Source organism: Lutjanus erythropterus, chromosome 16, assembly GCF_056507025.1.
Source record: "Lutjanus erythropterus isolate fLutEry1 chromosome 16, fLutEry1.hap2, whole genome shotgun sequence".
NCBI classification, from domain to species: domain Eukaryota; kingdom Metazoa; phylum Chordata; class Actinopteri; order Lutjaniformes; family Lutjanidae; genus Lutjanus; species Lutjanus erythropterus.
The window spans coordinates 25,662,508-25,689,776 of record NC_139332.1 but is presented as its reverse complement, the minus strand read 5'-3'; the positions used below and the strand labels follow the sequence as shown (position 1 = coordinate 25,689,776).

At 36.8% G+C, this 27,269-nt stretch overlaps 3 protein-coding genes across 3 annotated transcripts; 1 reads left to right on the top strand and 2 right to left on the bottom strand.

Annotated features, from left to right (window-relative positions):
- The first annotated feature begins 316 nt into the window (after nt 1-316).
- On the top strand, nt 317-7,571 carry anxa14 (annexin A14). Its single transcript, XM_084739725.1, has 13 exons — nt 317-431; nt 1,061-1,100; nt 1,757-1,853; nt 2,029-2,117; nt 3,612-3,725; nt 3,860-3,950; nt 4,064-4,143; nt 4,388-4,426; nt 5,526-5,616; nt 5,712-5,807; nt 5,898-5,953; nt 6,805-6,912; nt 7,117-7,571. Exons 2-13 carry the CDS (start codon nt 1,074-1,076, stop codon nt 7,174-7,176), a joined length of 948 nt encoding a protein of 315 aa, XP_084595851.1. The 5' UTR covers nt 317-431; nt 1,061-1,073; the 3' UTR covers nt 7,177-7,571.
- Nucleotides 7,572-7,594: 23 nt separating this feature from the next.
- LOC146313174 (uncharacterized) lies at nt 7,595-10,699 on the bottom strand. Its single transcript, XM_084739723.1, has 2 exons — nt 10,506-10,699; nt 7,595-8,800 (listed from the first exon to the last, which is right to left on the bottom strand). The coding sequence occupies exons 1-2, from the start codon at nt 10,557-10,559 to the stop codon at nt 8,261-8,263; spliced, it is 594 nt and encodes a 197-aa protein (XP_084595849.1). The 5' UTR covers nt 10,560-10,699; the 3' UTR covers nt 7,595-8,260.
- Nucleotides 10,700-17,242: 6,543 nt separating this feature from the next.
- LOC146313173 (uncharacterized) lies at nt 17,243-20,900 on the bottom strand. The gene is made up of 2 exons (XM_084739382.1): nt 20,649-20,900; nt 17,243-18,226 (listed from the first exon to the last, which is right to left on the bottom strand). The coding sequence occupies exons 1-2, from the start codon at nt 20,715-20,717 to the stop codon at nt 17,819-17,821; spliced, it is 477 nt and encodes a 158-aa protein (XP_084595508.1). The 5' UTR covers nt 20,718-20,900; the 3' UTR covers nt 17,243-17,818.
- Nucleotides 20,901-27,269: the final 6,369 nt, after the last annotated feature.

The window sequence follows — 27,269 nt, the reverse complement described above, 5'->3', positions numbered from 1 at the left end:
AAGGCTAAACTACTACATTCCTCAGTGAAGGGGATACAATAGGTAACCTGACACAACCAAAAAATCCTCAACGATTATTAATTTTTGGCCAAATAAGCCACAAAATCCCAGTCCTACGGTCAGGTCACAAGAAAGTTCAGCTGTAAACAAACCTGCCTGTCTGGATTCTTCCTATGCAAGGAATGTCAGTATTTTACAAGTGGGTTGTCATAGCAATTCAACAGACCAATAGTGTTGACAAAGCGGTGAAGACACTGAGCACCGATTGGTCAGCTGTCTGATTGACAGTCAGGTGGGTGAACTGTGGCAGGTGTGGCAATAGTAAGGGTGGGACTGAGATAAAAACCTGATTAGAGGTGGTTGCAAGAAAAAAAACACACACACACACTACCTCCACACCTTCTTACAGCTGCCACAGCTTTCTGTTACAGGTAAGAAAAATAAGCTTTTTTTTTAGGTTTTGGTAGAAAATGTTGTGGTTGTCTTATTCTGTTGGGTGTTTGTTTTGGCATGTTGGGTGTCTTAGTCTTTTATAGTAAGCTCCTCAACTGGGTTGCACCAAAAAGATGAATTTAACCTAAGATTAATTCTAATCAGAGTTTCAGTTCAGTAAATCCAAGTTTATGCAAGCTCAATTCAAGTTAAATAGAGTTTAATCAGTATAAAAATGCTTACTTGGCTGTTTTCTGCTTTGTATTCCCTAATGACACATTGCATTGTTTGCTAGCTAAGTGTAACTTTTAAAAAGGCTACACTGTTCTGTAGCTTGCTAAAAGCAAAAAAGGCTGGCTGGCCCAAAAGTTAATGAAATGGTACATTGTTTGATAGCTAGCTGAAGAGTTAAAAAGTTATAGTTTGCTAGCTGGCTAAAATAAAAAAGAAAGACAGAAAACCCATCACATTGCAGGCTAGTTGGTTAGCCTAGTTAGCCTACTCATGATTTCTCAGCAGAGAATTATTTTGTTCAATCCATCTCAAAAAGGCAGCTATTTTTTGTAATGTCATTTACTGTTTGTTTCTGCATGTGTATGGACCATTCATCTCTTATCTGTTGTTACAGTTAAAACAAAGCCATGGACCCTGAGTACTTCAAATCTTATGTAAGTAGACTTTTTCTGTTCTGTCTTCCCTCTCTTACTGCGTTATGACTCTGTTTACAAAGACGCCACATTTGTAGATAACATAATCTGCTGTCTTACATGTTGTCTGATTACCTGCATACCTTTTAACGCTATCGTAGTTACTCCAGGCATGCTGGAATGCTGAAATGTGCTCAATATGACGTTTGAGACTTTGCTGTACAGCCTACAGTGTTTCCTCTTGAAGTACAAGCTCAGCATGCTCTCAAACTTCCTTTCCAGCCTACTAATTTTCTAACCATCCCCCTCATGTGTCACACAAGAAGTACAGAATATTTGACATTCTTTAAATTCAAACATGATGAAAACTGACTTGTATCTCTCCTCGTCTTCTGCCAACACCTTCAGGGGACAGAAATCCATTATCATCTTCTTTCGTCTCTTGTCACACATTCCTCCTGTCCTGTGTCAGTCAGTTATCAGATTGTTGATAGAAACAGACCGGATGTATGTCCAATGTCAGAATTTATACTAATCTTCTTTCTGTCTTTCCAGTATTTTTTAACCCTGAGGACCAGAATCTTTGCTGTTGTGGACAGGACCACAACATATGAGGCTCTCTGGTCCATCTAAATTTTTGGTTTCTCTCTCTCTCACTCTCACTGTTTATCAAACAGGAGATGAGTTGGGGTACCCTTGGAACGGTGCGACCCTTCTCCAACTTCCACCCCGACAGGGACGCCATGGAGATCCAGGCAGCGCTGGAGAAGAAAGGTACTGTAGATTAAAACTGGTTTGGAAAGTCACAGTGGTGCTATTGACCAGCGATGTTGCACAAAGCTGTTAACACAATCCTTCTTTCATTTTGCCTCTCATCATTCCACACCCCATCATTAAATACTCAGTGTTGTATCATAATTGAAATCCAAACATTGTGCATCTGGCTCAGACGCAGGGACTCTGGTGAGGATCCTAACCAATCGGAACAACGCTCAGAGACAAGTGATCGCCAAGACGTTTGAAGAAATAACACAAAAGGTAAAGACTCAGCTGCCCTCAGTATGTTTACAACAGCACATCCTATTGAATTTAACCATTCACAAGAAGGAAAAGGCTCCAAAGAAGCATTTAGAAACTAAAATATGATATTCAAAATGACAGTTTGAGAGCCACAGTGGCTCCCCAACTCTAAAATAATCCATGTTATGCAATACGACAGAATGTCATGTTGCAATGATAAAACTGTATGTCTGTTTGCTCATCTGTAACTTCCAAGTGTTTGCTGATCAAACATCATGTAAACTGGTCTTGAAGAGGTTGAACACACCCTTATTTACAGAGGGAGTGTAGGCAGTGTAAGCTAAAATAAGAATTACAGCAATATGATGCTGTTGTGTTATATATTAAACTGCAAGGGAACATTTTTTACCATTTCTCGGCAGCGGTTCATTTTTATGGGTTTTATGGGTATATTTTGAAATCAGTGAAAAACATGGCAGTTGTTGATGAGTGACACATACTTTCACACTGTCACTCTGTGGTCAGACAGTCAGGAATCCCTTTTCATTTGCAGTACAGGCTGCAGCATCTGTATCTTAAAGGGAAAGTCCAGAGAACTGAAACAGAATTCATCTTGTGCTGACCCCCTGACTTTCAACAGTCGAGTTTCAGTTATGTTTTGCAGAGCAGCAACATTTACATTTTTTAACTTGCTTTTTTGAGTTGATTCACTGATGCTGCATAAGTGACCATATAAGAATTATGAAACGCTCAGTTTAATACTGATGCCTCTATATGACCTGCCCTATTTCTATATCATTATTCTTACTGTCTGCAAATGAGTCAGATTCTCATTGGAATCAGATGAAACCAGCCAGTGTTTACATTTTCCCAACCTAAGTTTCAGTGAGTCATACATTAAAAAGAAAAGTTAAAAAGAAGCAGGAGGAGATTTTGGTAACGTTTCATTTTCCAGGTCTCATAATTTTGTGGTAAATATGTGGTAATTACCAAGTAACATATTTCTTAGAAATTACCCCCAGATTGCATGGTAAGTATCTGATTATTCACAAGAGTTATTTTCTCACAAGTAGATGGTGATTACCATTCACTTATTCAGAAATAGTGGAATTTCAACTTGCTAATTATCACATATTTTGGGTGTAATTTGTGCGTGATTTCTAAGAAATTTCCACCTGTTTGCCTTGAAATTGTCCACAGGGGCCTCCAAAATCAATAAAATGTGAAATCTTAGTAGCTTTAAATTAGTGTTATTTAATTTTATTTTTTCCAGTATTCTATCAAATCAGGTAGTCTTTATGGGTATGAATGTTTATCTACAGCTGTGTTTGAACCAATTACTTTACACTGTACAATATAACATATTTTAGCAAGGTTTTTCTTGTCAAACATCCCACAGTAAATTAGACCAGAGTCTTTTGCCCTTTATGTTAACAGAGAAGACCAGAGACGATGTGATGTAAAATATGTGACATAATGATTTGTTGTTTGTTTGTTGTGACTGTGTACCAGGACCTGGCGACTGGCGTGAAGAAAGCTCTGGCAGGAGAACTGGAGGCTCTGCTGCTGGACCTGCTGATGCCTCCTCTGGAGTACGAAGCTCATCGCCTGCAGCAGGCCATGGCTGTGAGTTGGCTGCTTGTGTGTCTGTAGACATGTATGTGTGTATGCATTGATCTCTTGTTTGGAGGCAGGGGTTTTGCCTCGCCTGTCTGCCATATCCTGGTATATACAGCATGTGCATGCTTGTGTGTGTGCAGGGTTTAGGCACAGATGAGGAAACCCTGCTGGAGATCCTGTGCACGCGATCTGGAAAGCAGCTTAACGAAATCAGTAACGCATACCAACAGTGTAAGTCACAGAGCTCTCCTCGTCTTTCCCCGAAAAGTTTTGATTGATTATCGTAAACGTTGAAACCCCAATTGTGTCCTGATATGTGTCATAATGTATGTCTCCCTTTTCAGTGTATAAGAAGGACTTGGACAAGGAACTGAAAGGAGAAACCAGCGGAGACTTTGCTAAGCTTGTTTTGGCTTTGCTAAATGTAAATGGAGTATTTATTTCCTTTACCATCAAACATAACCTCCCAAGTAAAGTAATTGGCCTTCACATTGTTAACAGCAGTCAGTAGAGCTACAATAGTGGGCATTGATCCTCCACCTTTCATTACTAAAAGAGAGGCAACATCACAGCGGGGATGTAAAAATGGGATTTCCGAGAAGAATCCTTACATTATTTATACCCTGAAATTGCAGTTAAATTGTTTTCTCACTCTTCTCTCTCAACAGAAAGAAAATGTTGCCAGTGGTGTTCGAAGAGACGTTGAGGTATTATTTTCCATCGTACTTTTATTCACAAATGTTGTGGTGTTGGTGGGTATAAGGAGTGGCTTTATATTAGAAATAGCTATAAGAAATATTACACAGTACATAAGTATAAAGGTGAAGGTCAACTTTATTCTGATCATACAATACAGTACAATTATACAGTCAAATGCATTCTCTGTATTTAATCCAACAATTTAATTTACAATGCAACTGATATGCTTTAAAGGACAAATCTGTAATATATTTGCTGTAATAAATCATAACATGACTGTGATAAGTAATCAGTGATTAAGGAAACATGATAAGCTTCTCTGACAGCATCGTTTCAGCTCCGTTTTTTTTTTTTTCCAGATTTCTGTCCCGAGCCATAACTTCTGATATTGTTTGCTCATGTCATGATAATGTTCAAAAAGTTCAAATTAATGCCAAGTTTTTGCCAAAAGAGTTGACGTCTGTTTATGAATTCTAAGAAATAATGAATAATGTTTTAGAAGGAGAAGATGTTTATACTGAGCAGTTTGTCAGTGGAGTCTGGCAGGCGTGTGTGTGAATGAGTGTGAATTTTCAGAGCAGTGGGCTTTTGTTTTCAGGATAACAGGCTTAACTTCACATTGACAGACAACTGACAGTTATAAACAGCTGTCCATCTCACAGTGGAGGACTCAGTGTCACTTGTTATTGTAAAATCCAGAGTCTGTGAAGGAGATGACAGGGAGAAACAACTCTCTTCATCCGTAGATTATATGGACTTCAAGAAATGTGAACTATCCCTTTAACTTTGAAATCACCAGGAATGAACAATTTCAAATTTTATTACTTTTATTACCTTCTCATTTGCAGAAAATATTAATAAAAAACAAAACAAAACTGAGAATAAGCGGAAGTTCTGGCACAAGAAAGTCTGTCATCTATAATTCTAATAAAGGAATACCACTAAACTTCTGCACCATAGAAGAAGTAATTAATCATTTTCCGTGAATTTATGGTTCTTTAAATGATATAGTAAACTTGCAGGCCCTTGCAGAGCATAGTGGTTGTAAGCCAGGCATGTCTGTGAAAACCCATCACTGATTGTGTTTTATTGTTTTTATTCTTCTAGTCTCTGTCTGCGTCACTAAATGGGAAAAAAGTTGATGCAGGACCGTGGATCGACATACTGACATCTAGAGACTCAGACCACCTTAACAAAGGTAAGGATGTAATAGGTTTTGTCTTGCATATTTGCCTCTGTGTGTTAGAAAGTCGTCACAGTTTCCAGTATGTTCACTCCCTGACCTTGTGACAGTGCTGATGGAGCTGGAGCTGCAGAGCGGACAGATGGTGGATGAGATTGTGGAGAAAAAATTTAAAGGAGACCTCCAACTTGGTTTGAAAGTTTTAGGTAAATACTGTTGGAGATAACTGTGTGAGAGATTAGCATGCCCGTGTTGATTAGTCGCTGATATTTCTTGACATTTCTGTGTCGTGACAGTACAGTGCATTGAAAACCCTGCTGCCTATCTCGCCAAAAGACTAACGACAGTAAAGGTAAGATCTTTTCATCCTCATCATGATGATTATTATTATAAAGACTAGATTTTTCTATGTATTACTGCAGCTGTTGTGCTCATAACACAAATTTAACACAAGTTTTAATATGTCTAATGTTTTATGTCTAATATGTCACTTATCTATAACTTAGGGAAGGGGTTCCTGGTTAAAAATATCTTGTTAATGATGTTTTTTCTAGTCTCAGCCATAAAAATGACAAGACATGCATAGTTAGCCATCCCCATACACATAACCTTTGTATAGTGCATGTGCAAAATGTTTGGAATCTTAATTTGTAAACCTAAAGTTGTCAATTAGTTGTACTGATTTTTGCTGATGTCCAGAGAAGTTGTTAAAGGCTATTTTAGCAGTTAATCCTGCTTGGACTGTAGCATCTGCAGGGCAGGTGGACATTTATACACAAAACCAAAGCTGACATTCTTTGCACTTTACCACGATTACTGGGGTATTTTACTTTGTTTTGTTTTATTTTATTCCATATGACCTGTGTGACCTTTTTGCAATGAACTTGAGAAATGAAAATGAGTGGCATTTTTTTTGCTGGCATGTGACCTTTTTTGTATTACATTTCCTATTTCGTATCACATGTACATTGTCAAGTATCCTTTTTTTTTTTATAAAGTAGTTTGAACTACTTATTCCAAGTATTTCCCCTAAGGGTAGCTTTGCTCTAGTTCAACTTCTTCTAGTGTGAAGTAAAAGCTTGCAAAACTTTTTGTTTGCAGTGGCCTAATAATGCTGTTGAAGTCAAACGTGGATATTTTATAGATGTAGGGAATCTTATAGTGTCTGAAACAGTTCACATAAAAAATATTTCACTCTTTCAGACACCGATACTGCAGGGCATTATGGTGTCTCACTGTGAGGAAGATCTGCTGTGTATTCGAGCTGCCTACCTGAAATTAACAGGCACTTCTCTCTACACTGCTCTACAGGTGAGCCACATAATACTGTGTTAAATACAACCCCCTGCTGTGCTTGATGCATAAGTGTATTGACATGACAATGTGTTGTTATTGCTTTTTTCCCCCAAATTAAACAGAAGCAAATCATTCTTTTCAAAATGCAAAGCACTCTTTTATTCTTTTCAGTGAAAAGTATAGTTATATTTACACATGAATTTCTGCTTTTTCCAACAGAAACAGTTCAAAGGAGACCATCTACAGGCTCTGCTGGCCATCTGTCGATCAGAAGACTGAACAGAGATCGCACATTTTGAGAAGCTACATGTTTTATTCATTTACATGGTTCTTTTTTTTCCTCCTGAATCAGTCTATAGTGCTGCAAAACTAAACTTTGTGTCCTACTGCTGTTTTTCATATTTTATGGAATTGTTTTTTATGGTATGTCATAACGGATAATTTGAATTTTAATGGCTGACGCAAATCCATGCAACTAAAAGGAAGTTATGTTGGATATCTTATGAGTGCAGTTTTAGTTTTATTACTTTTAATTTCTGCCTCAGTGCTTCCTTTTCACCCATATGTATCTGTTTATGTAAATATACGGATATCTACTTTTAGTATTTCTCCAAACACTTATAAACAACAATGGCAACCTTTCCTTTTTAAATAATAAACTTTATTAAAATATTGTTTGTCTTTTTTGTTAATTTTATAATATTTGATTAAAGGTCAGTATCTCAGTATATAGTGTGCACATATACAGAATAACAGCTCAAAAATATATATTTCAGTCTTACCCGTCACTAACATGAAGCTCAGACAGGCTTTAGATTTTTAAAACATTGGAACAGGGAACTCTGAGTCAGCTCCAACACACACACACAATCGAAAAGGTTTGTGCAGGAGTGTTCAGTGGACTGAAATTCAGTTGGTTTAAAGTGCTCTTTGGATAAGGATACATGTATTCACAAAAATCACAGAAACTTTAAGTGGAAAGTTTACATTTTACATGAGAAATCAATGCACTGATTGGATTAGATGGTTGAAGTCACTGGCATAGGGATGATCAAAGCACTTGTAGGGTCGACGGTTGTAGCGGTGAAAACAGTGCAGACATAATGTGGTGGCGTGGTAGTAGAAACAGTTGGGGTGACGGCTGTAAGGGTGGCTGAGGTCATGGTCGTAGTGGTTATTGGGGCAAAGGTTGCAGGAGTAGTTGGGGTGGCTGTCATAGTGTTGATTGGAGAAAGGATTTAACTTAATCCTTAAGTCCCCTCTTCAGAGTGCATCTTCGTTCAGTTTAACTCAACCTTCATTTACACTCAGAAACATTGACAACAGTCTTTCAGTCCTTTAGATGAGTTTTGCCATGTTCCTCTCAGGCGCAGAGCCTGTAGAGCAACAGTGGCACAACAGAGAACAGCAGAGATGCTTTGACTTCTGAGCAACCGCTTGGTGTGGTGGTGGTTTGGGCGGTTATCGCCGTTGCTGTTTCGGAGGTGATAGGGGTTTCCGTCGGACTCCCAGTCACAGTTGGGGCCACGGTTGCGGTGGTGGCTGGAGACATGGTTGTGGTGCCCTTTGAGGTGACAGCTGTGGCAGTAGTTGGGGATGGGGTTGAAGTCATTGGCATAGGGGCGTTAGCGGTAGTGGTGGACGGGTCGACAACTATGGACGTGGCTGCAGCGGTGGTTGCAGCCACTGGCATAGACGTGGTGGTAGAAACAGCTGGGGCGACGGTTGTAGTGGCCGTTGGGGCGACGGTTGTAGAGGTCGTCGGCCTGGCAGTTGCAATGGGGGCCGTTGTTGTAGTGGTGGTTGGGGTGGCTGTTGTAGCGATGATCGGAGGCATGGACACAGCAGCCGTTGTGGTTTGTACTTCAGGTCTGGTGACGGCAGCAGCAGTGCTTTCTTGAGCCTGTGTGAAAACAGAATGGGCCATCATTTAAATCAGCATTAGAAATAAAAGCTATGCTAACAATACTCCTGTTTCCATAGTTACCACCCATCCATGGACGTGATTCACACAAGTCATTGCATTAGAGACTATTTGTTTTTTACTTGCCCTCCACTAAAGTATCGTTTTGTCCTGTAATTGTAGTCAAATTATAAAACATTATCACAAATAAGTACTGTTTCATAAACTGGGGCTTCCTGCAGTGTCTGTTTAGTTTCATAAATATTCTATTGGCAGAATATCCATAAAGAAATTAAGAAATGTTTAGACAGAGCACTGTCCTTAAAATCATCTTACTTTATATTAGGAATATTACTAGCAGATATAGTAAATAACAACCAGATATTATTACTGACAGCCCTACTTTTAATTGCTAAGGAGATGATCACAGTCTCCTGGCTGCAGCTCCCCTCAGTGACACAATGGAAGGAGAGAGTTCAGGATTTTTATTACATTCGAAACATAACTGCAAGGCTACATTTAAAAACTGATGCATTTTTAACTAAATGGTCCCCAATAACTTAACTTTTTTTTTTTTATTGAGCAATTTATCTATTTTCTCTCCTGACTGATTGATTGAAAATGTAACAACCTGTGTTGCTCTTTTATATTATTTATATATATATACTTACTTTTATTTACTTATTCATTTACTTATTTACTATTTACTTCTCCGTAGGTTAACAGGTTATTTTATCTTCCTGTCTATTTATTTGTTTTCTCTGGACCCACGGACGAAAATGATTATTCATTCCTACTTATTTAAACAATGTAAGTACATTGAGGGGATGCCAAAACTCACGGACTGCCTCTTAAAGACATTAAAGACCCTGGTGAGTCTTTGAACATGATTATGTACTGCATGACTTTAACAGTTAAAAGGAATTAAAACAAAGTTCCCCAGAAGATCATTGATTAATTGACTGATTAAATAGCACATATAAAAGAACATTAACCAGAAAATACATAACCTTCTATGGTACGGTGTTGCCTCTAGGTAACATAATCATTTTTGCCTGAGGGTAACATCCACAAAAACAAGCTTACCAGAGTTCATTTCATAGTTCAAAGTTTTTCAATTACTAATAGTATAAATTACAATTATTAAACAATTTTTTTTTTTATTCCTTACCATTATAGTACAGTGTTTGTTTAAGGTAACACACCCCAAAATATCCCCTATACACACTTTTCCTCAAATTATGTTTACTAGGTCTATTTTATAAACAAAAAAACATTACAAGCATTACATTACCAGCTTGCATCATGAGGGGTAAATTATATATGTATGCAGTATATATGTATGTGTGTATAAAAATGTGTAAATACACTTATAACTCAAAATCATACTGTAACAAATAACAAATAACTCAAGCAACGTAAGAAATTATCCAAACAGGTGTTTTTCTGACAGCTGAAATAAGCATCTATGACAGTTACAGCAGTCCAACACCATAATATCTGAATAAAATGAAAACATTTGATGAATGTACAAAATCTATTAAATTACATGATAACTTTGACCTTTTCAGGACAATGGAATGAGCAGGATGACTCAACCACACTGACTTTGCAAAAAAAAAAAAAAAAGTCTCTACAGGAATACTAATAGTAGCAAATGTATTATCATTATTGATGAAGAGCAATGTAAAAAGTTAATGAGTACCTTTCCTAATGCCAGCAGAGCCAGCATGCAAAATCCCAGAGCCAGTATCTTCATGGTGGAGAGTGAAGTGGAGGAAGAGATGCACCAGAAATGTTGCTGAAAATTTCCCGTTGAGCAGAATGCAGGTTGATGTATTATGTTCGCCCACTGTAGCGTGGTCTAATTCCACTGTCCTCTGGAAAACTGAGTGGCAACTTTTTGTTCTTGCTTTTATACAAAAATATCACGTTTCAGGAGGGGCAGGTGTGAATTTATGACGTGCAGTATAACTTGGCCCTGGATACAGGAAGTTGTCTCCACTGTCCGCTATTCATGCTGACTCTTGGTTCCTTTTACTAAAATAGTTAATAAGTTATGATGTAAACATTTTTGAAGTTACTCTGGTCAGTTAAGAAATGAGGAAATATGAATCATATATTTATCTCTTAAAGCAAACCCCTCAGTAACAGTTCATCTTTGAAACCAAACTTAATTCATACTTATAAATATGACTTTACATAATTATTATCCATTATAATTTGTATTTTAAAACACCTTGCAACTTTAAATCTTTAAACCAGAAAAACAGATATAAGCAAAATATTTTGGAGCATTAATTAATTGTTATTTTTTTTAACATTTGGTGAATTTTTTTCAGAATGTGACTTTTATTTTCCAATTTAACAAACTGTATCTCCCAATATACACTGCCCATCTAGAGTATAACTTTAACATTTCTCCTTTTTTTAAATATGCACAAACATTTGTACACCAGTGAAATACTCAGTAATACACAATTAAGTGTAAAATGGAATAATCAAAGTTGTGAAAATGTAATTCATTATTTTTCAACAATAGCATATAAAATTGCCATTTAAAAAACAAAACAAAACAAAATACCATAACATATAACAAACACAAAAAACATAAATAGAAATAAATTTAGAAATAGAATCCACATCATGGCCAGTGTTTTTTTTTTTTTTTTTGCTGACATTTTGAAATTTGATTAAAATGATGAATACATTTTGAATGTTGGCATAACCTTAACTACTTGATCCATATGTACACAAGCAAATGTTGGTGTGGCATCAGTTGAGCCTTTCTCATATCTTCTTTAATTACTAACATAACAGTTTCTTACATTTTTTTTTATTTAAAAGATAAACAGTTCAACCAATCCCAACACATAGAAATATAAAGTTTTCATACTTTATTTTTTAAGTACTGAAAAAAATGTGTACCTCCATTCTACCGCAACCCTCAGACTGTGAGACTTTTATTTATCTTTTATTTGCTAGTGTTTACTTACCCATTTGCTCTATATAGTTCTTTGGAAATGTTTTTTTGTTGTTGTTGTTGTTGTTTTTGTGTGAAGCATGAAGGAAACAACAATTAACATCTCATTACACCGTGTTGTAAAATAATTATAAAAATGAATAAATGTGACTAATAAATTAAATTAACCTTGTAAAAAAAATCAATAAATAAAAGTAGGGGTGGCCAGTGAACCGTAGCGACCCCTGCCCCCCCCTTCAGAAATCGTGCCCCCAGGGTACAGAAATCATACATGAATTATTTTATGGGTTAACAGTAAATATCATACTTCCTCATCATGATGTTTACACTTGGCTTATATATTCTACACATACTTCCCTGTGTCTGGCCAGTAAACACAACATTTTTTTATAAGATTAATCATTAAGAGAAAATGTTTCACCTTGACCTGTTCCTGCTGGTTGATAATTGACAAATCGATGAACAAATAGGTTATAATATCATATCCTCATGTGACGGCTCGTCATAGAATAAAGGTTATTCTATTCTTAGAGCAGTCCTTAAGTTTACATGTTTAGAGACAAACTCTAAACAGACTCTAGACTCTAATCAGAAGTTTTATGGCATGTTGGTTTGCACCTGACGTGACAAACAGTGGCAATAAAACATCACACTTGGCCCACTTGTTCTGTTTATTTGCATACTGTAAAACCAGCTGGCAACTTCCATGGTCGATTCTCGCTTTCGTCACACCTAAAACCACTCCCGTAGCTTCCGGTAGTCCCTCCTGGAACACTGATTGGCTGCATCACTTTTGGTGTGGATACAAACAGATGACTTGAAGCCTGACAGGATAGATTCTCACATGATCTTGTGATCTCGTAAATCCAGCTGCCTGGGAAGGTAAAGACAGCTTCCTTCAGGGAAAAGTCGTGAACCACTGAGAAGCAAAATAATGCCTCTGGTTTGTATATCGCTACCCCAAATACCCCACAGCCATCTGTCTGAAAACCATATTTCTGAATTTCACAAAGAAACGTATCACTGGCAAAAATCCTACTCCAAACTAGAGGAGTGCAGTTAGCAGTGTAGGTCTGGTGAAGCACCTACTGCAGTGCCACCACAGCTGCCAGATGCACGACGATACATGACCCCCACATAGTTGAAATAACGTTTCAAACTGAAGCAGCTGTTGATCACTTGTGGCCCCTAGTGGCTGGTGAAGAAGAGTGAGAGGCCGACTGTCAATGGTCGTACGAAACAGAGCAGTCAAAAAATAAAATTACTGCCTCACAGTCGTATGTCATCAAGTTGCTTTTCACATCCATGTCTCAGACTCATGTAATGTATGACGTGAGGATTTTGAAGGAATTTAATATGTAACTTACCACTATACTGACTTGTAACTTTAAAGGAATTTAATAAAAGGCCTTAAGTGTATTTTTTTGGCAAAATGGAAGTTGTCATTCCAGTGAGAATTCATTTCCAGTGAGAAACATGTTGTCTTCACTTAGAGACTATTTTTAGAGAGCTGAACTTTATGAGGTCACAGTTTGTCATAATTGGCAAATTAACTCTAGAGTTATGTCCAAAAATGGAGTGAGTGTAGTGAGTTATTCATGAACCTTGACTTTTGACCTTTGGCGACCAACATCTAAACAGTTTATCCTTGAGTCCAGGTGGTCATTTGTACCACGTCTGAAGAAATTTCCTCAAGGAATTCTTGAAAACTTCAGCTTCATGGTACACTGCAGGCCTCAGATTTAAAATTTCAACACCACAGAACCAGCGTTATTTTAGGAAAAGGTTGCTGTTTATGGGCATCTTCTTATTTCTTTCATATTATTATTGTTAATAATAGTTTATTCCTTTAAAGAAATATTGTTCTTAGGGGAAGAATCCTCATCTCTTTTTCAGGTCAGTCTATATAACGAGTGAACAATGTGTCATATTTATGTTTTTTATTAAGGAAGCAGGATCATTTACATCAGTTTCATTCAGTTTACATCAGTCAGGATGTTTTAGAGAACAGCAGACAGCAATCTGAACATCGACACACACTGAGGAGATGAAGAGGGAGAGACAGTTCATCATGGTTTACATTAGTGAGCAGTAAAGAGACAGATGTTTTAGCCACAGAAAGATTACAGGTAGGCAGTTTGGTTTATTTCAAAACACAAAAGTTTGAGTTTGATTCAAAACACCCCAAAAACACTAGTGAAATACAGATCAAGCAGCAGCAATCTTGTAAAATGCAAACAAACATGCCTCAATTCATTATGATTCATAGACATCTGCTTTATCCTTCACATATCATCACAACATCTGTCAAAGTCTGGAAGTTATTTAATAAGCTGGCTCTGCCACTGTGCCTCGCTGATCATTTCATGATCTGATAAACCTCAAGTTTGTTTAACACAGACAGCAGAAAGTGAAGCAAATATTCTAAAATGAGCTCAGACTGTTTAAGACTCAGTGCAGCTCTGAGCCTCCAGAGGGCGCTCATTGCCAAAGTGCATGAAGAGCAAATGATCCAAACAGCAGACTGACAGAGGTGAAGATGTGGCTCTGTCCACTCTTTGTTGTCATGGTGGTCGCGGCAGTCCCACCACCCGTGCCCACCATCACCGTGGGGTCGGTGGTCACGGTGGTCTGAGTGCTGGTGGAAATGGTTCCTGTGGAGCTGTTATTGTTAGTGGTGTTGTTTGATGACCCATTCGAGCTGGAAGTGTCATTGTTTCCCATCGATGTGGTATTTCGCCACGAGGGATTTTGATCTGGTTTCTGAAGCAGAACAAGAAGAATAAGAGACAAACAGATTTATGATGTAATATCTACGTTTATTTGAATAACAAAAATGCATTATTAATGAAAAATATAAGGACAGGATATTTAAAGAATACTGACATGTCACTATAATGAATTGGAATCAATTTATTCATGATATTACTTAGAAATAAGGGTTCCAAAAGGGTTCTACCCAGAGCCATTTGCTTTTTAAGACCCCTTTTTTGAGATTCATTGAAGAACTCTTTTTTTCAAGGGTTTGTCAAGAGTTTTTTGTTCCATAATATAAAAGAGTTCTTGGCAGAACCACCCGAATGTGTTCTAGATAAAAACCCTTGAAATATAAAAAAACAGTTCTCAGTTGAACCATCTGAGTGGATTCTAGATAAAAACCTTTGATTATAAAAAGGTTTGTGGTAGAACACCCTGAATATGTTCTAGATAAAACCCATGGAATATAAAAAAATTCTCAATAGGACCCCCTGAATGTGTTCTAGATAAAACAATATTGGAAGAACCCCTAGGTGGGTTCTTGTTAGCATCCTCAGAAGGTGGAAAAGTTCTGTATAGAACCCACAGTAAGGATTCTGGGTGGAACCATGACACCATATAAGGATATTCTGTTCTAGTTAGCACCTTTATCTCTATGAGTAAAAAAGCTTTTTTCAGTAGAAATTGGGTCACATTTCTTGTCTAAATAAAAATAGAGTCTTTAAAATAGAGTCTATAAAATCTGATTAAATATTTATCTTTTAGATTTTCAAATTGTAGTCTACATCCTCCTCTTTATCTACAAAGAAGATCTTTACCTCAGCGCTGACAAATCCCAGCAGAGCCAGAGAAAACAGCCCCAGGACAAAGTTCTTCATGCTGGATGAGAGATGACTTCCTCTTGAAGATAAACAGACAGCAGGAGATGCCTTGATAAAAAAAAATCTCTCTGTTTTTTTTTTTATCCACTAGTCAATTTTCTTTTCTTTTTTTAATGTCTTGCCAGGTCACACCCTCGTGTATCCCGGCCGATAGTCTCGGTTTTGTAAAAATGTGTGTTTCCAGACGCCGACCTTTTTATAAGGCACTCAGATTTTTTCACCTGATACCTGTTTCCATTCAGGAAGCCCGGCCTCAGTCTCCACCCCAGCTATGGACCACAAATGCAAAACCTCACACTGAACCAGTTGAACTCAATCCAGATATAGATGTAAGAGATACCTCGTCTCTACTGTCTTTGTTCAGCAAAGTGCCTCCAACCCCTTAGCTGCAGCTATTTTTACCCTTTTCTGGTTGTGACTATCTGTTCAATTTAGGAAGGAACTCCCTGGTTGATACTTGTCCTGTGTGTAAGATCTACAGGGATTTATTGGCAGAATATGGAAGAAATCGAGTATCGTATTCATAAGTATATTTTTATTAGTGTATAATGAACTGAAAACAGTGGTGGGCACCAGTTATATGCTGTTTGTTGTTAAGTCATAAGTAATGCACTTTGTCTGCTGGAAGGGGACTCTAGAAGAAGCTTTACCACATCTTCTCCCTTAGAGGGTAATTTATCATGATGTCCTGGACATTCGGCCACTCTAGAGGGCATTTATCATGTTTTATCTACCATAAGGGCATCTATGAGAGAACTTTTGTAGTGTGTTTTTGAAGATGTGGACGCCAGGGAGGGCAAACTGCAAGCTCACCACCAAGATACGTCCTACCTTAAACATCTCCACCTTGTTGAATAACGTGCTTTACAAAGCAGAATTCCACATTTAAATGAGTGACATGGCTCCCTCCTAATGTGGCTGTGAGGATAACTGAGTTAAATCAGAAATAAACTGACTTGTTTTAACAATGAGAGCACAGTTAACCCACAAACATGCAGCTGTAGCTGGATTTAAACCACACACTGAATAATTTACCTTAAATTTCAGAAATGTTGGGAAGTTCTGCCTGTTTTAACTTATTTAAAGATTTACCCTGTTTAGTGTGGTGCAGTTATTTTGATAGAAAATATTGTTTTTTTTTAATGTCACATGAAATTTTCTGGTGCAAAACACTGTTTTTTTTGCAGTGTAACTGGTTGAAAGCCACTATGATTTGGTCTTGGTGAGTCTTTACCTCATAGACAACTTTACATTACTCAGTCCACAGCTTAAAACACACTCATTTTATTTCACATACTGTTGAATCCATCAGTTTGCAATGATTACATGTAAATAAACTGAAATGCTGTGCTGTCACGGAAAGAGTCAAAGCAAAACACTGAAGGTTCAAAACAAACAGCCTGGATTTGAATTTGATGTTGTTTGAATAAAACTGAATATCGTTTTAATATCAAAGCCAAAATGCAAACGTGGTGGCAGCTGTCAGTCCACCATATACCTTCCTTTTAAAATGATGTTTTAGAACATTCAGAAACATACAGAATTGCAGGGTGGGGTGGTAATGGATTACATGTAATCGGAAAAACATGATAGGATTACAAAAAACAGGTAACTATAATCAGTCCAAACTCCATTTGAAAAAAAAATCAAACTAAAATAAATAAACTAGACAAAGTTTTACCGACCTTTAATCGTTTGTTGAGACAATTTACTTGTTTAGATAAACTTGAATCTTTGTTAGAATGTCGCAACTGAAAATGTTAAAGTATTTACCGCTATTCACTTCAAGTTTACACAAAAAGTTTTGGATAAACTTTGACATTTTGAGTTTTCTCAACTTTTTTTTTTTTTTCCATGTAGTAACATTAACAAGGATTACTTGATTACATTTATGATTGTGTCTTTAAACATGGCAATTTTAAAATGATAAAGTTTTTTGTGATAACCAAAGCTCCACTTTGTGCCAGATGTGGTGGGAGAAAAAAAATGTTGCATGTTCCAAGTGCAAAAATGTTTTTTTTTTATTTTTTTTGCTGAAAATGTTTTGGGATGTTTAAGAGGAAAAAGAACATTTTTGTGTCTGCATCAGTTTTAGTATGAATACTATTTTTCATTATTTGATTTTTAAGTAATCCAAGTAATACAGTCATTTTAAAGTAATTTGTATTTATAATATATACTCAGTAACATCATATCCTGCTTTTACGGTGCCTCTTTATGATTAAAATGTTTTCACACATTATACATCACTTATTAAGACTGTGTGGTAACAGCTCAGGGCAAAGAAAGCACTTCATAGAGTTAATATGATACATGTGTGACAGTCACATTAAGAGAAAAATCAAATATTTCTGTTGATGAAAGGTAAAACACGATATTTTCCGTTGTTTTCCACTTTCAGTCCAAAGCAGCGTAGACGAGGACAGAGACCACAGGCACCAGCAGCTGACTGCAGGGCCCAAACACAGCGGCAGAGCTTCCTTTTGCTGTCGTGGCTGACGTTTTGGGAGTGCTGTGCGCAGTGCCCTCGGGTTTGGGAAGCGTGGTCTTGGGTGGTGTTGTTGGATTGGTCCCAGAGCTTTTAGCGGTTGTAGAGGACACTGTGCTCGGCTGCGGTTTGGCGGTGGTAACCGTGGACCGAGTTGAAGTGGAGGAGGCAGTTGATGCTGTTGTGGTTACAGTGGTTCTGGTCTGCGTGGTGGTGGCGGGGCTGGATGATGCTGCTGTGCTTACTGATGTAGGCTGGCTGGTAGAAGTCGATTCAGTGGTGTTGCTAGTGCTTTGCTGCGTTGTTGTATTTGTTCCCTGCAAAAGAGAACAATAGTCACTTTATTTGAGTGCCATCCAGCCAACAATGACACCAAATCACGCCATCTCACGCTGTTGATTGCCAAGAGATAGTTCCAGCTAATAACTTCCCCTAAACCACAAATTGAGTATGATAATTACTGACCTTTAAAGATGTCGGTAGGTGCTTTTTCAACTTTGGACTAGGGATGTTGCTGTATACCAGTATAACGATAAGTGACATATTTTAAAAAAAAGAAATATTGATATAATTTTAAAAATTCACAAGATAATATTGTGTATAATCCAGCACCTCTGGCTTACAGACACTCAGTTTGTACTTTGAGCATAATTAATTTGCCACAAAAGACACAAAACACACAGGAAAGTTGAATTTGACTGATAGCATTGCTTTGTGTGTTTGGTTTTTTTTTTGTCACGTTGCTGCCACGCCCTGATTCTCGCTGAGTACATAGATGCGTGGACATGAGATTGACATGGACATTTAAATTTCACTCTTGAGGAGAGAGTAAATGTAAAACCATGTAAAATACATGCTGCTGGATTTTCTAAATGTACTTTTTAGGCCAATGAGCTGACTGTATTGGGGTAGCAGCAGAGATCCCAGACCTTGACCAGTTTAAACCTGGACAAACAAAACCACAACCATCTGTGTGGACACATACCACAAGAAGTGATAAAACATGCAAATTGGGAAAAACAACCCCTAAAGGAACAAAAATGTAACGATATAAATGGTTTAAAAACTGTAGTTGTCCATAGCACCAGTCTAGATTCTCTGTTCTCTCCTTCAGTCAACACCATTTTATACTGGTTTTACTTCCTGCCTGTTGCCGTCAGTTGATGCCACGGATAAAGCTGCAGTACAGTGTGTCTCTGTAGTGACAAATCATTTGTAGCCACACCATGCAAAGGTCAACCATCGGCTGTTCCATCTGAGTACATGAGGCATGAAGACATCAATCGCACTTTGCATATTGTTGTGGTTGGTAGAGGCCTGCAGTACGTACAGTATCCTACACTAAATCTGCATGTCTCTTTGTTGCATTTCATCTCCACTGTAGTTCAAACCCACGCTTTTTTTTCCCCGTCTGATAGGTCATATCAAGGAGTATATCTGGAAATAGGAGCACTACATCCTCTTGGCTCCATCCAGCAAAAGAAAAGATTTGTAAGGGCAGAGAAAGTAGGTCTAATATATTCAGTTTCACAGAGTTATAGCAGTGGAGGAGATGTTAATAACTTTCCTGCTCATAATTACTCAGATGTGGAACAGATGAAATTAACCTTACAAGTCTGGTGATACTCAGCTTTCACAGGAAATTGTATAAAATGTTAATTAAATCATTACAATTTGACATGCTTTAAAAAAATAAAGTTATGTAACTACATCATTTGTACATATAGTGTAGTTACATTTTGTGATCAATGTAGGATAATAGATTGCATATTGCAATTTCACAATAAAGAAGTCTCAGTATTTCAGGACAGTGATGATATAACATGATATTAAATGGCAAATTATTTTATTTTATTTCATAAAATTGCTGCTACTGGCTGCTGTTTTGTTTTTGTTTTGTAATTGTACATGCACAATTCAGCATTCACTGCCAAAGACAATTCAAGCCATTTTTTTCCACATTAGACCATAGCCACTACTTTCATTTTATTTATTTTTTATTAAAGAAGGAAAGCAGAAGCACTTTAAGTTCAAACAAAAAAAATGCTGTACACATTAGATGTGTCATTTAATAAAGGACAGTTTTTCATGTCATCATTTTTCTTCACTTTTTAATATTGCAATAAATATCATAACGTGGATTTTTCTTTTCAAATTGTGGTATTATCATACCTTGATTTTTTGGTATTGTTACATCCCTTGTAACCAATGTTTTTCAGGCTTAGAGTTTTAATAAATACAATGTATATGTAATTATATTATGCATAATGTAGTTACATGTATGGTTACGTTGTGTAACCAACTGAGAGGTGACAGAATATTGAATATCATAGTTTTAAAAAATACTAAAAATAAAAAAATGTACCAACAAAGACAATAGCTACTGTGATTTTGCAACAAAGATCTTTTGTTCTTAGTAGAAAATGAAATCCAAACAGAAAAATGTATTTGTCTTGTTTTACCAAAAAAAGAAAAGAAAATCTTTTTTTGTTAATTTACTTGCATTTGCATAGACTTTGAGATGCATTTAAATGTTTCATTTATTTCTAACTAATTTGACTGCAACTACACTTAAACCAGATAAACAAAAACCATCAGTGCTTTGAGGTCAAGTTCCAAATCAATCATCTGTCCAACCAGTGTCCACCGATCAGGGAGGCTCAACTGGTCCATCACAGCGCTCTGAATGTGGACACAAACTTGTCCCCCAACACCGGGAATCCAAAAGTGTCCCCTTACCTCAGTGCAGCCCAGCAGCGACATGAAGGTCAAACACGCACAGAGGACCAGCATCCCTGTCTTCTCCATCGTGGTCTTTGGCTGTTTCCTTATGGCTGTCCCCACCTTTCTGTCTGTCCTTTTATACCTGCCAGCTGTCCTTAACGCTGATGCTGATAACTGTTAGTCGTGAGAGAGGGCTGAGCAGATAAAACAGTCAGTGCGCTGAACTCTGGAGCATTTCCAACTTGACCTGCAGATGCTAAGAGAGAGTAGACAAAAGAAATGTGTCTGACATGTAAATTAGAATTATGGCATGAGGAGAGACTCATACTGCGTTTTGTCACTAATAGATTGTACTGAATATATTTTCTAAAGCTGGAGTTACACTTTGTTTTGACCACATGCCAACTACTTCCCAGTTCAGATTAAAGCACCATGATAAAATAATGATTTTCCCACATCATACAGTAGTGCCATATTACAGGATATATTATATTACAACATTTTATCTCTGCATAACTAGATTGCTCAGAAAATAAACATGGAGCTTTTCAACTAAAGAGCACACAAAACTTTTCAGTTTGTAATTAATCACAGTTTAAAGCTACCCCAAAGTGTTTTTAAATGATTATGAAGCAGTTTCAGTTTATTACTGATGCCTCTGCATGATCTACATAAGTTAATGAGACCATGACAGAGACGATTGGCTAGTTAGTTATTCTTAATGGCTGCCACTGGGTTGGATTCTCAGATGAAACGAGCCTGTGCTGACATTTTCTCAGGCAAAGTTACAGAGAATCAGCCGGTTAAAAATAAGAGTGAAGAGATTTTTATTTAGATAATTTTATTTATCTTTTGCCTTTATTCTGACGGCGACAGCTGAAGATATGACAGGAAAGGGGGTAGAGAGAAATGGGATGACACGCAGCAAAAGAAAATATGAAAGTTCCTTATACTAGCTTTAAAGATAATAATTTCAAAAGGAAAAATGAAATTTATGGCAGCATATTGATGCCATACATGAAAAATAAAAACAGATCAGTATCTTGTTTCAACATGAAAAACTCATTGTTATAACTAGATGTTTTTCACATTCTAACAACACTTTGTCATGTTATAACAAGAAGACACTTTTCTTGTTATAACAGTATACTATTTATTTTGTTATAGTGTGAAACATTTCATGTTATAACGTATAATGTGCTGTTATAACACTATAATGAGATAATGTTGTTGTTGTTATAATGTGCTGTTATAATGATATGTTATTATGATGTGAAAATCTTTATGTTAAGTTTAATAAGTTTAATAAATTTGTATGTTGTAATTATATGACAATATCTTGTTGTATCTTGTTATAACATGAAACATTTCACATCATAACAACATAGTTTCTTGCTATAACAATAGAAGTTACCGAGTTGTAAAATTTATGTTATAACGATAAATTATCATGTTTATTGACACTGAAAAGTTTCTTATTATAAAATGGTAAGTCTGTATGTTGTAACAACATGAAAATATCTTGTTATAATGTGAAAAACATTAACAACAAAACATTATTACCCACATTATACCCAGATAAATAGTATATTGGTATAACAAGAAACATTGTTATAACATTGTAATAATGTTAAAGTTATCAAGTTGTAACATTTTATATTAAAACGATGAGTAATGATGAAAACATGAAATATGAAAAATCTTGTTATAACATAAAAAAAATCTTGTTATAAGAGGTTTGCACATTGTAACAAGATACTAATTTGTTTTTCTTTTTGGCATTGCAGCAATTCACTTCTGTAGAAACTGTATTTAGTTATTAGTACTGACCTTTTATGTTTCGATGTTCTAGAAATGCGTAATGCTTATTTTGGTGAACAGATATGGGTTGACATTTGTTCTTTTGTAAAAAAGAAACTAATGTTTCCTCTTCATATTCCACTTCTCACTTTTGACCGAGCTCAGATAAATTTGAGGGAAGGAAGGGTGACACTGATGCGATTTGATAAGGCAATTCACCTAAAAATGGAATGCGACCACAGAAACTCGTTACCGAGGACTTCCAGGGTTACCCTGATAACGCAAAAATTCTGTTTTGCTTACTTTGACATTTTTCCTCCCCAATAAACACTACTTTGATGAAAATTTGGTGAATTAGGCACGTTTGATTTCACCTCGTCTGTTGACTAGCAGCTGAAGGATCTGTTGGAACAACTGAAGCAATCAGAAAGGAATGTGCTCCTGTGATGTTTAGTTTTTGATATTGAGCTTTCACAAAGACTCAAAACTGGCATCTTATCACGTCTTATGAAACAAGGCAATGATGTGACAGCCTCACTGCACCTGTGAATGAAATAACAACATTTTGCTGTGGGGCTTTGTTTCAACTGCCGCTCAATATTATAGTTACAAAAAAAAATGAGGTGTTTCCAGTTTTAAGCTCAGCATTTTTTCACCTTTGAAAGAAGAATATACCAGCTTCCCATGTTCAATCATTTTATCTTCACATAAAATTTAAATGAAAGGAAAAGTACACAGACAATCCCTCTCGTTTTGTTTTTATTAGGTTAAAGATGTCAGAGGGAAGGGTGTGACAGAGAGGCTTCAAGTGATAAGTCACACAATTCTCAGGACTCCATGTGCTTAAGACACGTAGTTCACATGCCCTCTCTGTTGTTCCTTAAGTCAGGAGGAAGGGCCCACTAAAGAAATTCTTTCCCTTTCTTGCCTCATCATGGCCCTCTCTCTCTTCTGAACCTCAGGTGGTCAGAAAATTGAACAGTAGGCACCTTACATAACTTGCCGTGATTTATTAACCTCTCCAGGTGATCATGTGATCACTTCCGTGTGTGTGTGTGCGTGACCTTGAATACTATTGCATTGATCATCCTAATTTTTTGTGCATACTCATGACTGTAAACTGAAGGACCTCTGTGATTGAGAATTTTTGACAAACCCTGAAAACCCTTTTTTATGGCTCCAAGCTGGGAACAGCCATGATTACAGGCATTGTGTTTTCAGGTCGTGATATCTCGAGAACGACTTGAGGGAATTTCTTCAAACTTGGCACAAATGACCACTTGGATTCTAGAATGAACTGATTAGATTTTGGCGGTCAAAGGTCACTGTGATCTCATGTTGTTCTCATGAAGGCAATGTCTCAGGAATGCTTTTGAGGGAAAACTCGATACAAGCGTACACTTGGACTCATTGACATTTCGGTGGTCAAAAGTCAAAGTAATGGTGACCTCACCAAACACATACCTCAAGAATTCACATGACAAAATTACACACAAATATGTAAGAGGATGAAATGATGAGGTGATGGCATTTTATATCCAAAAGGTCAAAGGTCAGCTTCACTGTGACATCATGATAGTAATAGTCTCTGATTGAAGGCAGCGCGTGTCTCACCGGAAATTAATCAGTGGAATCATACATGTATAGTGACTTGCACTTTGCCCAAAAAACAAAACAAAACACTTAATACCTTCTATTAAGTTATTACCATAACTTTGCAAATTTCATCTGGTTGCATCTGGCAGTTGTGGTGGCACTGCAGTAGGTGCTTCAACATCTTCTGGTCATTTTGTGTGATTTCTACTGTAGAAACGTGGTGGTGCGACGTGGTGGACACATGCCCTTGGTAGATTGAAGGAGTAATTTTAAGGTAACAGAAACACAGCCGTTCTTATTTTCATGTCATTATATGCGAATGAAAACATATTTATGAATATTATATTCAATTTCTGCCATATTCTGTGGATAGATACCCCTGAATCTCACACACTGGACCTTTAAACACTTTCCTGTGACACAACCCCAAAGACAGAGAGGGAAACAAACCTGTAACAGCTTGTTCTGGTGGCTGTGAGAGCACAGCCAAGCCTTTGTGGTGCTTTATCAGTCCCGTTATCACCGTGCTGCATATTTCCTGGTATTGGGCATTTTAATGTTTCTTTCAGATAACTTAATGCCCTTTGTCATCAGTGCTACTGGACGCTACAGAAACCATACCAGCCATGCAAATTAAATTTGTGACCCTGTTTTTTTCTCTGTTTCTGTTTGCAGGATGAGCTCAGGATCAATCCCTGAAGAGTAATAATTAAACATTACGTTATCCCCCACTTAATCTTCCTTATCTTATAGGCTCCTTTTCTGGAACACGTTTTATATGATGAGTTACTGATTCCATCAAGTAGTGTTTTATTGCTTTGTCATAAAAATGAGAGACGGCAGTTAGAAGCAGGAGAGTGCTTGTAAATATTTCATTTGATGCTCTGAAAGACAATCATGTTCCTATAAATTCAAAAATGCAAAACCTTTGACTACATTGCTGCAACAATGAACAATGGATGAAGTACGAAAGAGAAAAATGAAGGCATGGAAAGTTTAGAAGATCATAAACTGAAGAAGGATCCTTCTTTTAAGGCATGCCAAATTCCTTGTTAACACGCACCTTCTGAACGTAAAAGGAGAAAACATAGATTATGTTAACAATTTTCATCCAAACAAGACTACAAAAGCTGCACTGGTGACTCTGTCAGGCTATAATCAGGCAAAGCAGCGCTTCAAGCTAAATGCAAACATCAGCATACTAACACGCAGGCTTGTTAGCATGGTATTTGACCATCATGTTTTAGCATGTTAGCATGCTAAAAATTTACTAATAGAGCTTTTTCACAACAGCCGCTTTGACAGGAAATAGCAGAGTGAACAAAAATCATACTGATCAAGGTTCCTTTCAGTTCAGGTCAAACAGAATCAGGGTGCTGCTATTGTGCATGTTCACGTTCTCACTGTCATGGCTCTGCTGCACTAAATGGAATGTGGCCTTGTTAGTATTATTGATAACACCTGTGTTTACACTACTTTAGATCTATTAGCACTACACAACGTATAGCTGGGATTGATGGGAATGTCAGCTTTGTAAGTTTTTTTTTGGCCACAAAAACCAAAGTAAAACCAGACTAATGAAAACTCTGACTTTAGTGGTATCACTACTAGTGTGGCTAAAAACACACATTCTTTCTGTCAAGTAATATCAGTTACTGGCAAAAGTCAACGTGATATGTAATTTGGGTGTACAGTCAGACTTACGTCACAATTTTGATGACCTTGGACCTTGACACCAATGACTCATGCACTGACTTGGATTGGAGCCTTTTTACTTGAAAATACTTGATACATTATCCCAAGACCAAAGATTGAAAACAAATTTAAAAAGTGTACAATACAACCATACAATTAATTTTCCTTCATTTCCAGATATCCAATCACATTGCCTGAGAGAACCATAAAGAACAAATGCTACGTTACAGAGGTCCCATTGAAAAATTATGACTTCCCTCTTTTGGTGTCTGTTCTGACCATACACTATAATGTTCATGTTGCAAATGTTGTGATAAATGGTCATCTTTATGCCCTACATTCTTTACATAATTCTTAGTTTTTTCAAACAAGTTATTAAGACAAAAAAAATGCAATCTGAACAGTTTTACCCTCATGTTAACAACAAGGTATCAGTATAATCGTATTTATTTGTATGTGCAAGATCTATGCCTTCCACACAGTTATTTAATAAATTAAATATAAACCATTATAACAGTGCATGTTTTTGGACATTATACTCAGTGAAGAAGCTTTGATGTGTTTGATCTGTGTCATGTCAAAATATGTTCAAATGTATCTGAATTGAACTATAATTAATGCTTGCTCGCAAACTAAATCTGCTTCGGGATGCTAATGAAGTTCAAGCTGAAGTTCCACAGTGAGCAAACCATTATGAAAATAGTGAAGTACAAAGACAAAACAAAGGATCAGAATACAAATATCCCAGCAGTTCAGAGTCAAAACAAAGTACAGACGACTGTAGTGAAACAAAGCAGGGAAAAATAAAATAGTTCTGCCTTCAGCTTCACAAGCAATTTGGATTTTTTTTCTGTACCTGCCTCTTTCTTTGTATTTTTCTTCTTCCATAAATGATAGACTTATCTACCTACCTGAATTAATCTTGTTTGTTTGGGTCAACAAAGGGTGCTTTACACTTTTAACTACCACTGCATGAAAAACACAATGTACTTCCTTAAAACGTCTGGCCCTTCACAATGAGTTCAACCTTTGCTCTTAAGTAAACATGGATTAAGTCGACCACACTGACGGAGCAAATAAAGAAAGAAGGCTGAGACACAAATGGTTTGGCATTACTGAATGTCACGGTGCTGGCCGCACTTCAAGGAAAACAGAGTCTCATTCATATGACCTCCATTAAAAAAAACACATTCGTATTATCTTTGCCTACTAGTATTGGCTTGATTTATATCATTTTTACACTTTATTCGGTGATAGAAAGTGGTCTCAGTTCTGTGTAAAGACACCTTGGTAGGTCCAGGTAGTTAAAAAGTAATTTTTGTGGAACAGTTAGATTTTACCTACAACACCAACTGTAAGTTGTATAAAGTATGATGAATTGCTAAGATTGGATTTCCCAACAACACTGTATATAGCTACAAAATTAAAATGCTGCATACAAACTAATACAGCAATATGAAGCCAATAATAAGATAAATAATAATAATAATAATAATACACTAAATGGGTCAACGTTCTGAATAATTTTTAAGTGCATTTACTGAT

Bases quoted from the DNA above. Each gene is read 5' to 3' on its own strand.
- anxa14 (XM_084739725.1), top strand. From the start codon at position 1,074: ATGGACCCTGAGTACTTCAAATCTTAT. The intron at 4,144-4,387 runs GTAAATGGAGTA...CTCTCTCAACAG, and splicing joins TTGTTTTGGCTTTGCTAAAT to AAAGAAAATGTTGCCAGTGG. The intron at 5,808-5,897 runs GTAAATACTGTT...GTGTCGTGACAG, and splicing joins ACTTGGTTTGAAAGTTTTAG to TACAGTGCATTGAAAACCCT.
- LOC146313174 (XM_084739723.1), bottom strand. From the start codon at position 10,559: ATGAAGATACTGGCTCTGGGATTTTGCATGCTGGCTCTGCTGGCATTA. The intron at 8,801-10,505 runs GTACTCATTAAC...GTTTTCACACAG, and splicing joins CTCTGCTGGCATTAGGAAAG to GCTCAAGAAAGCACTGCTGC.
- LOC146313173 (XM_084739382.1), bottom strand. From the start codon at position 20,717: ATGGAGAAGACAGGGATGCTGGTCCTCTGTGCGTGTTTGACCTTCATG. The intron at 18,227-20,648 runs GTAAGGGGACAC...TCTCTTTTGCAG, and splicing joins CGCTGCTGGGCTGCACTGAG to GGAACAAATACAACAACGCA.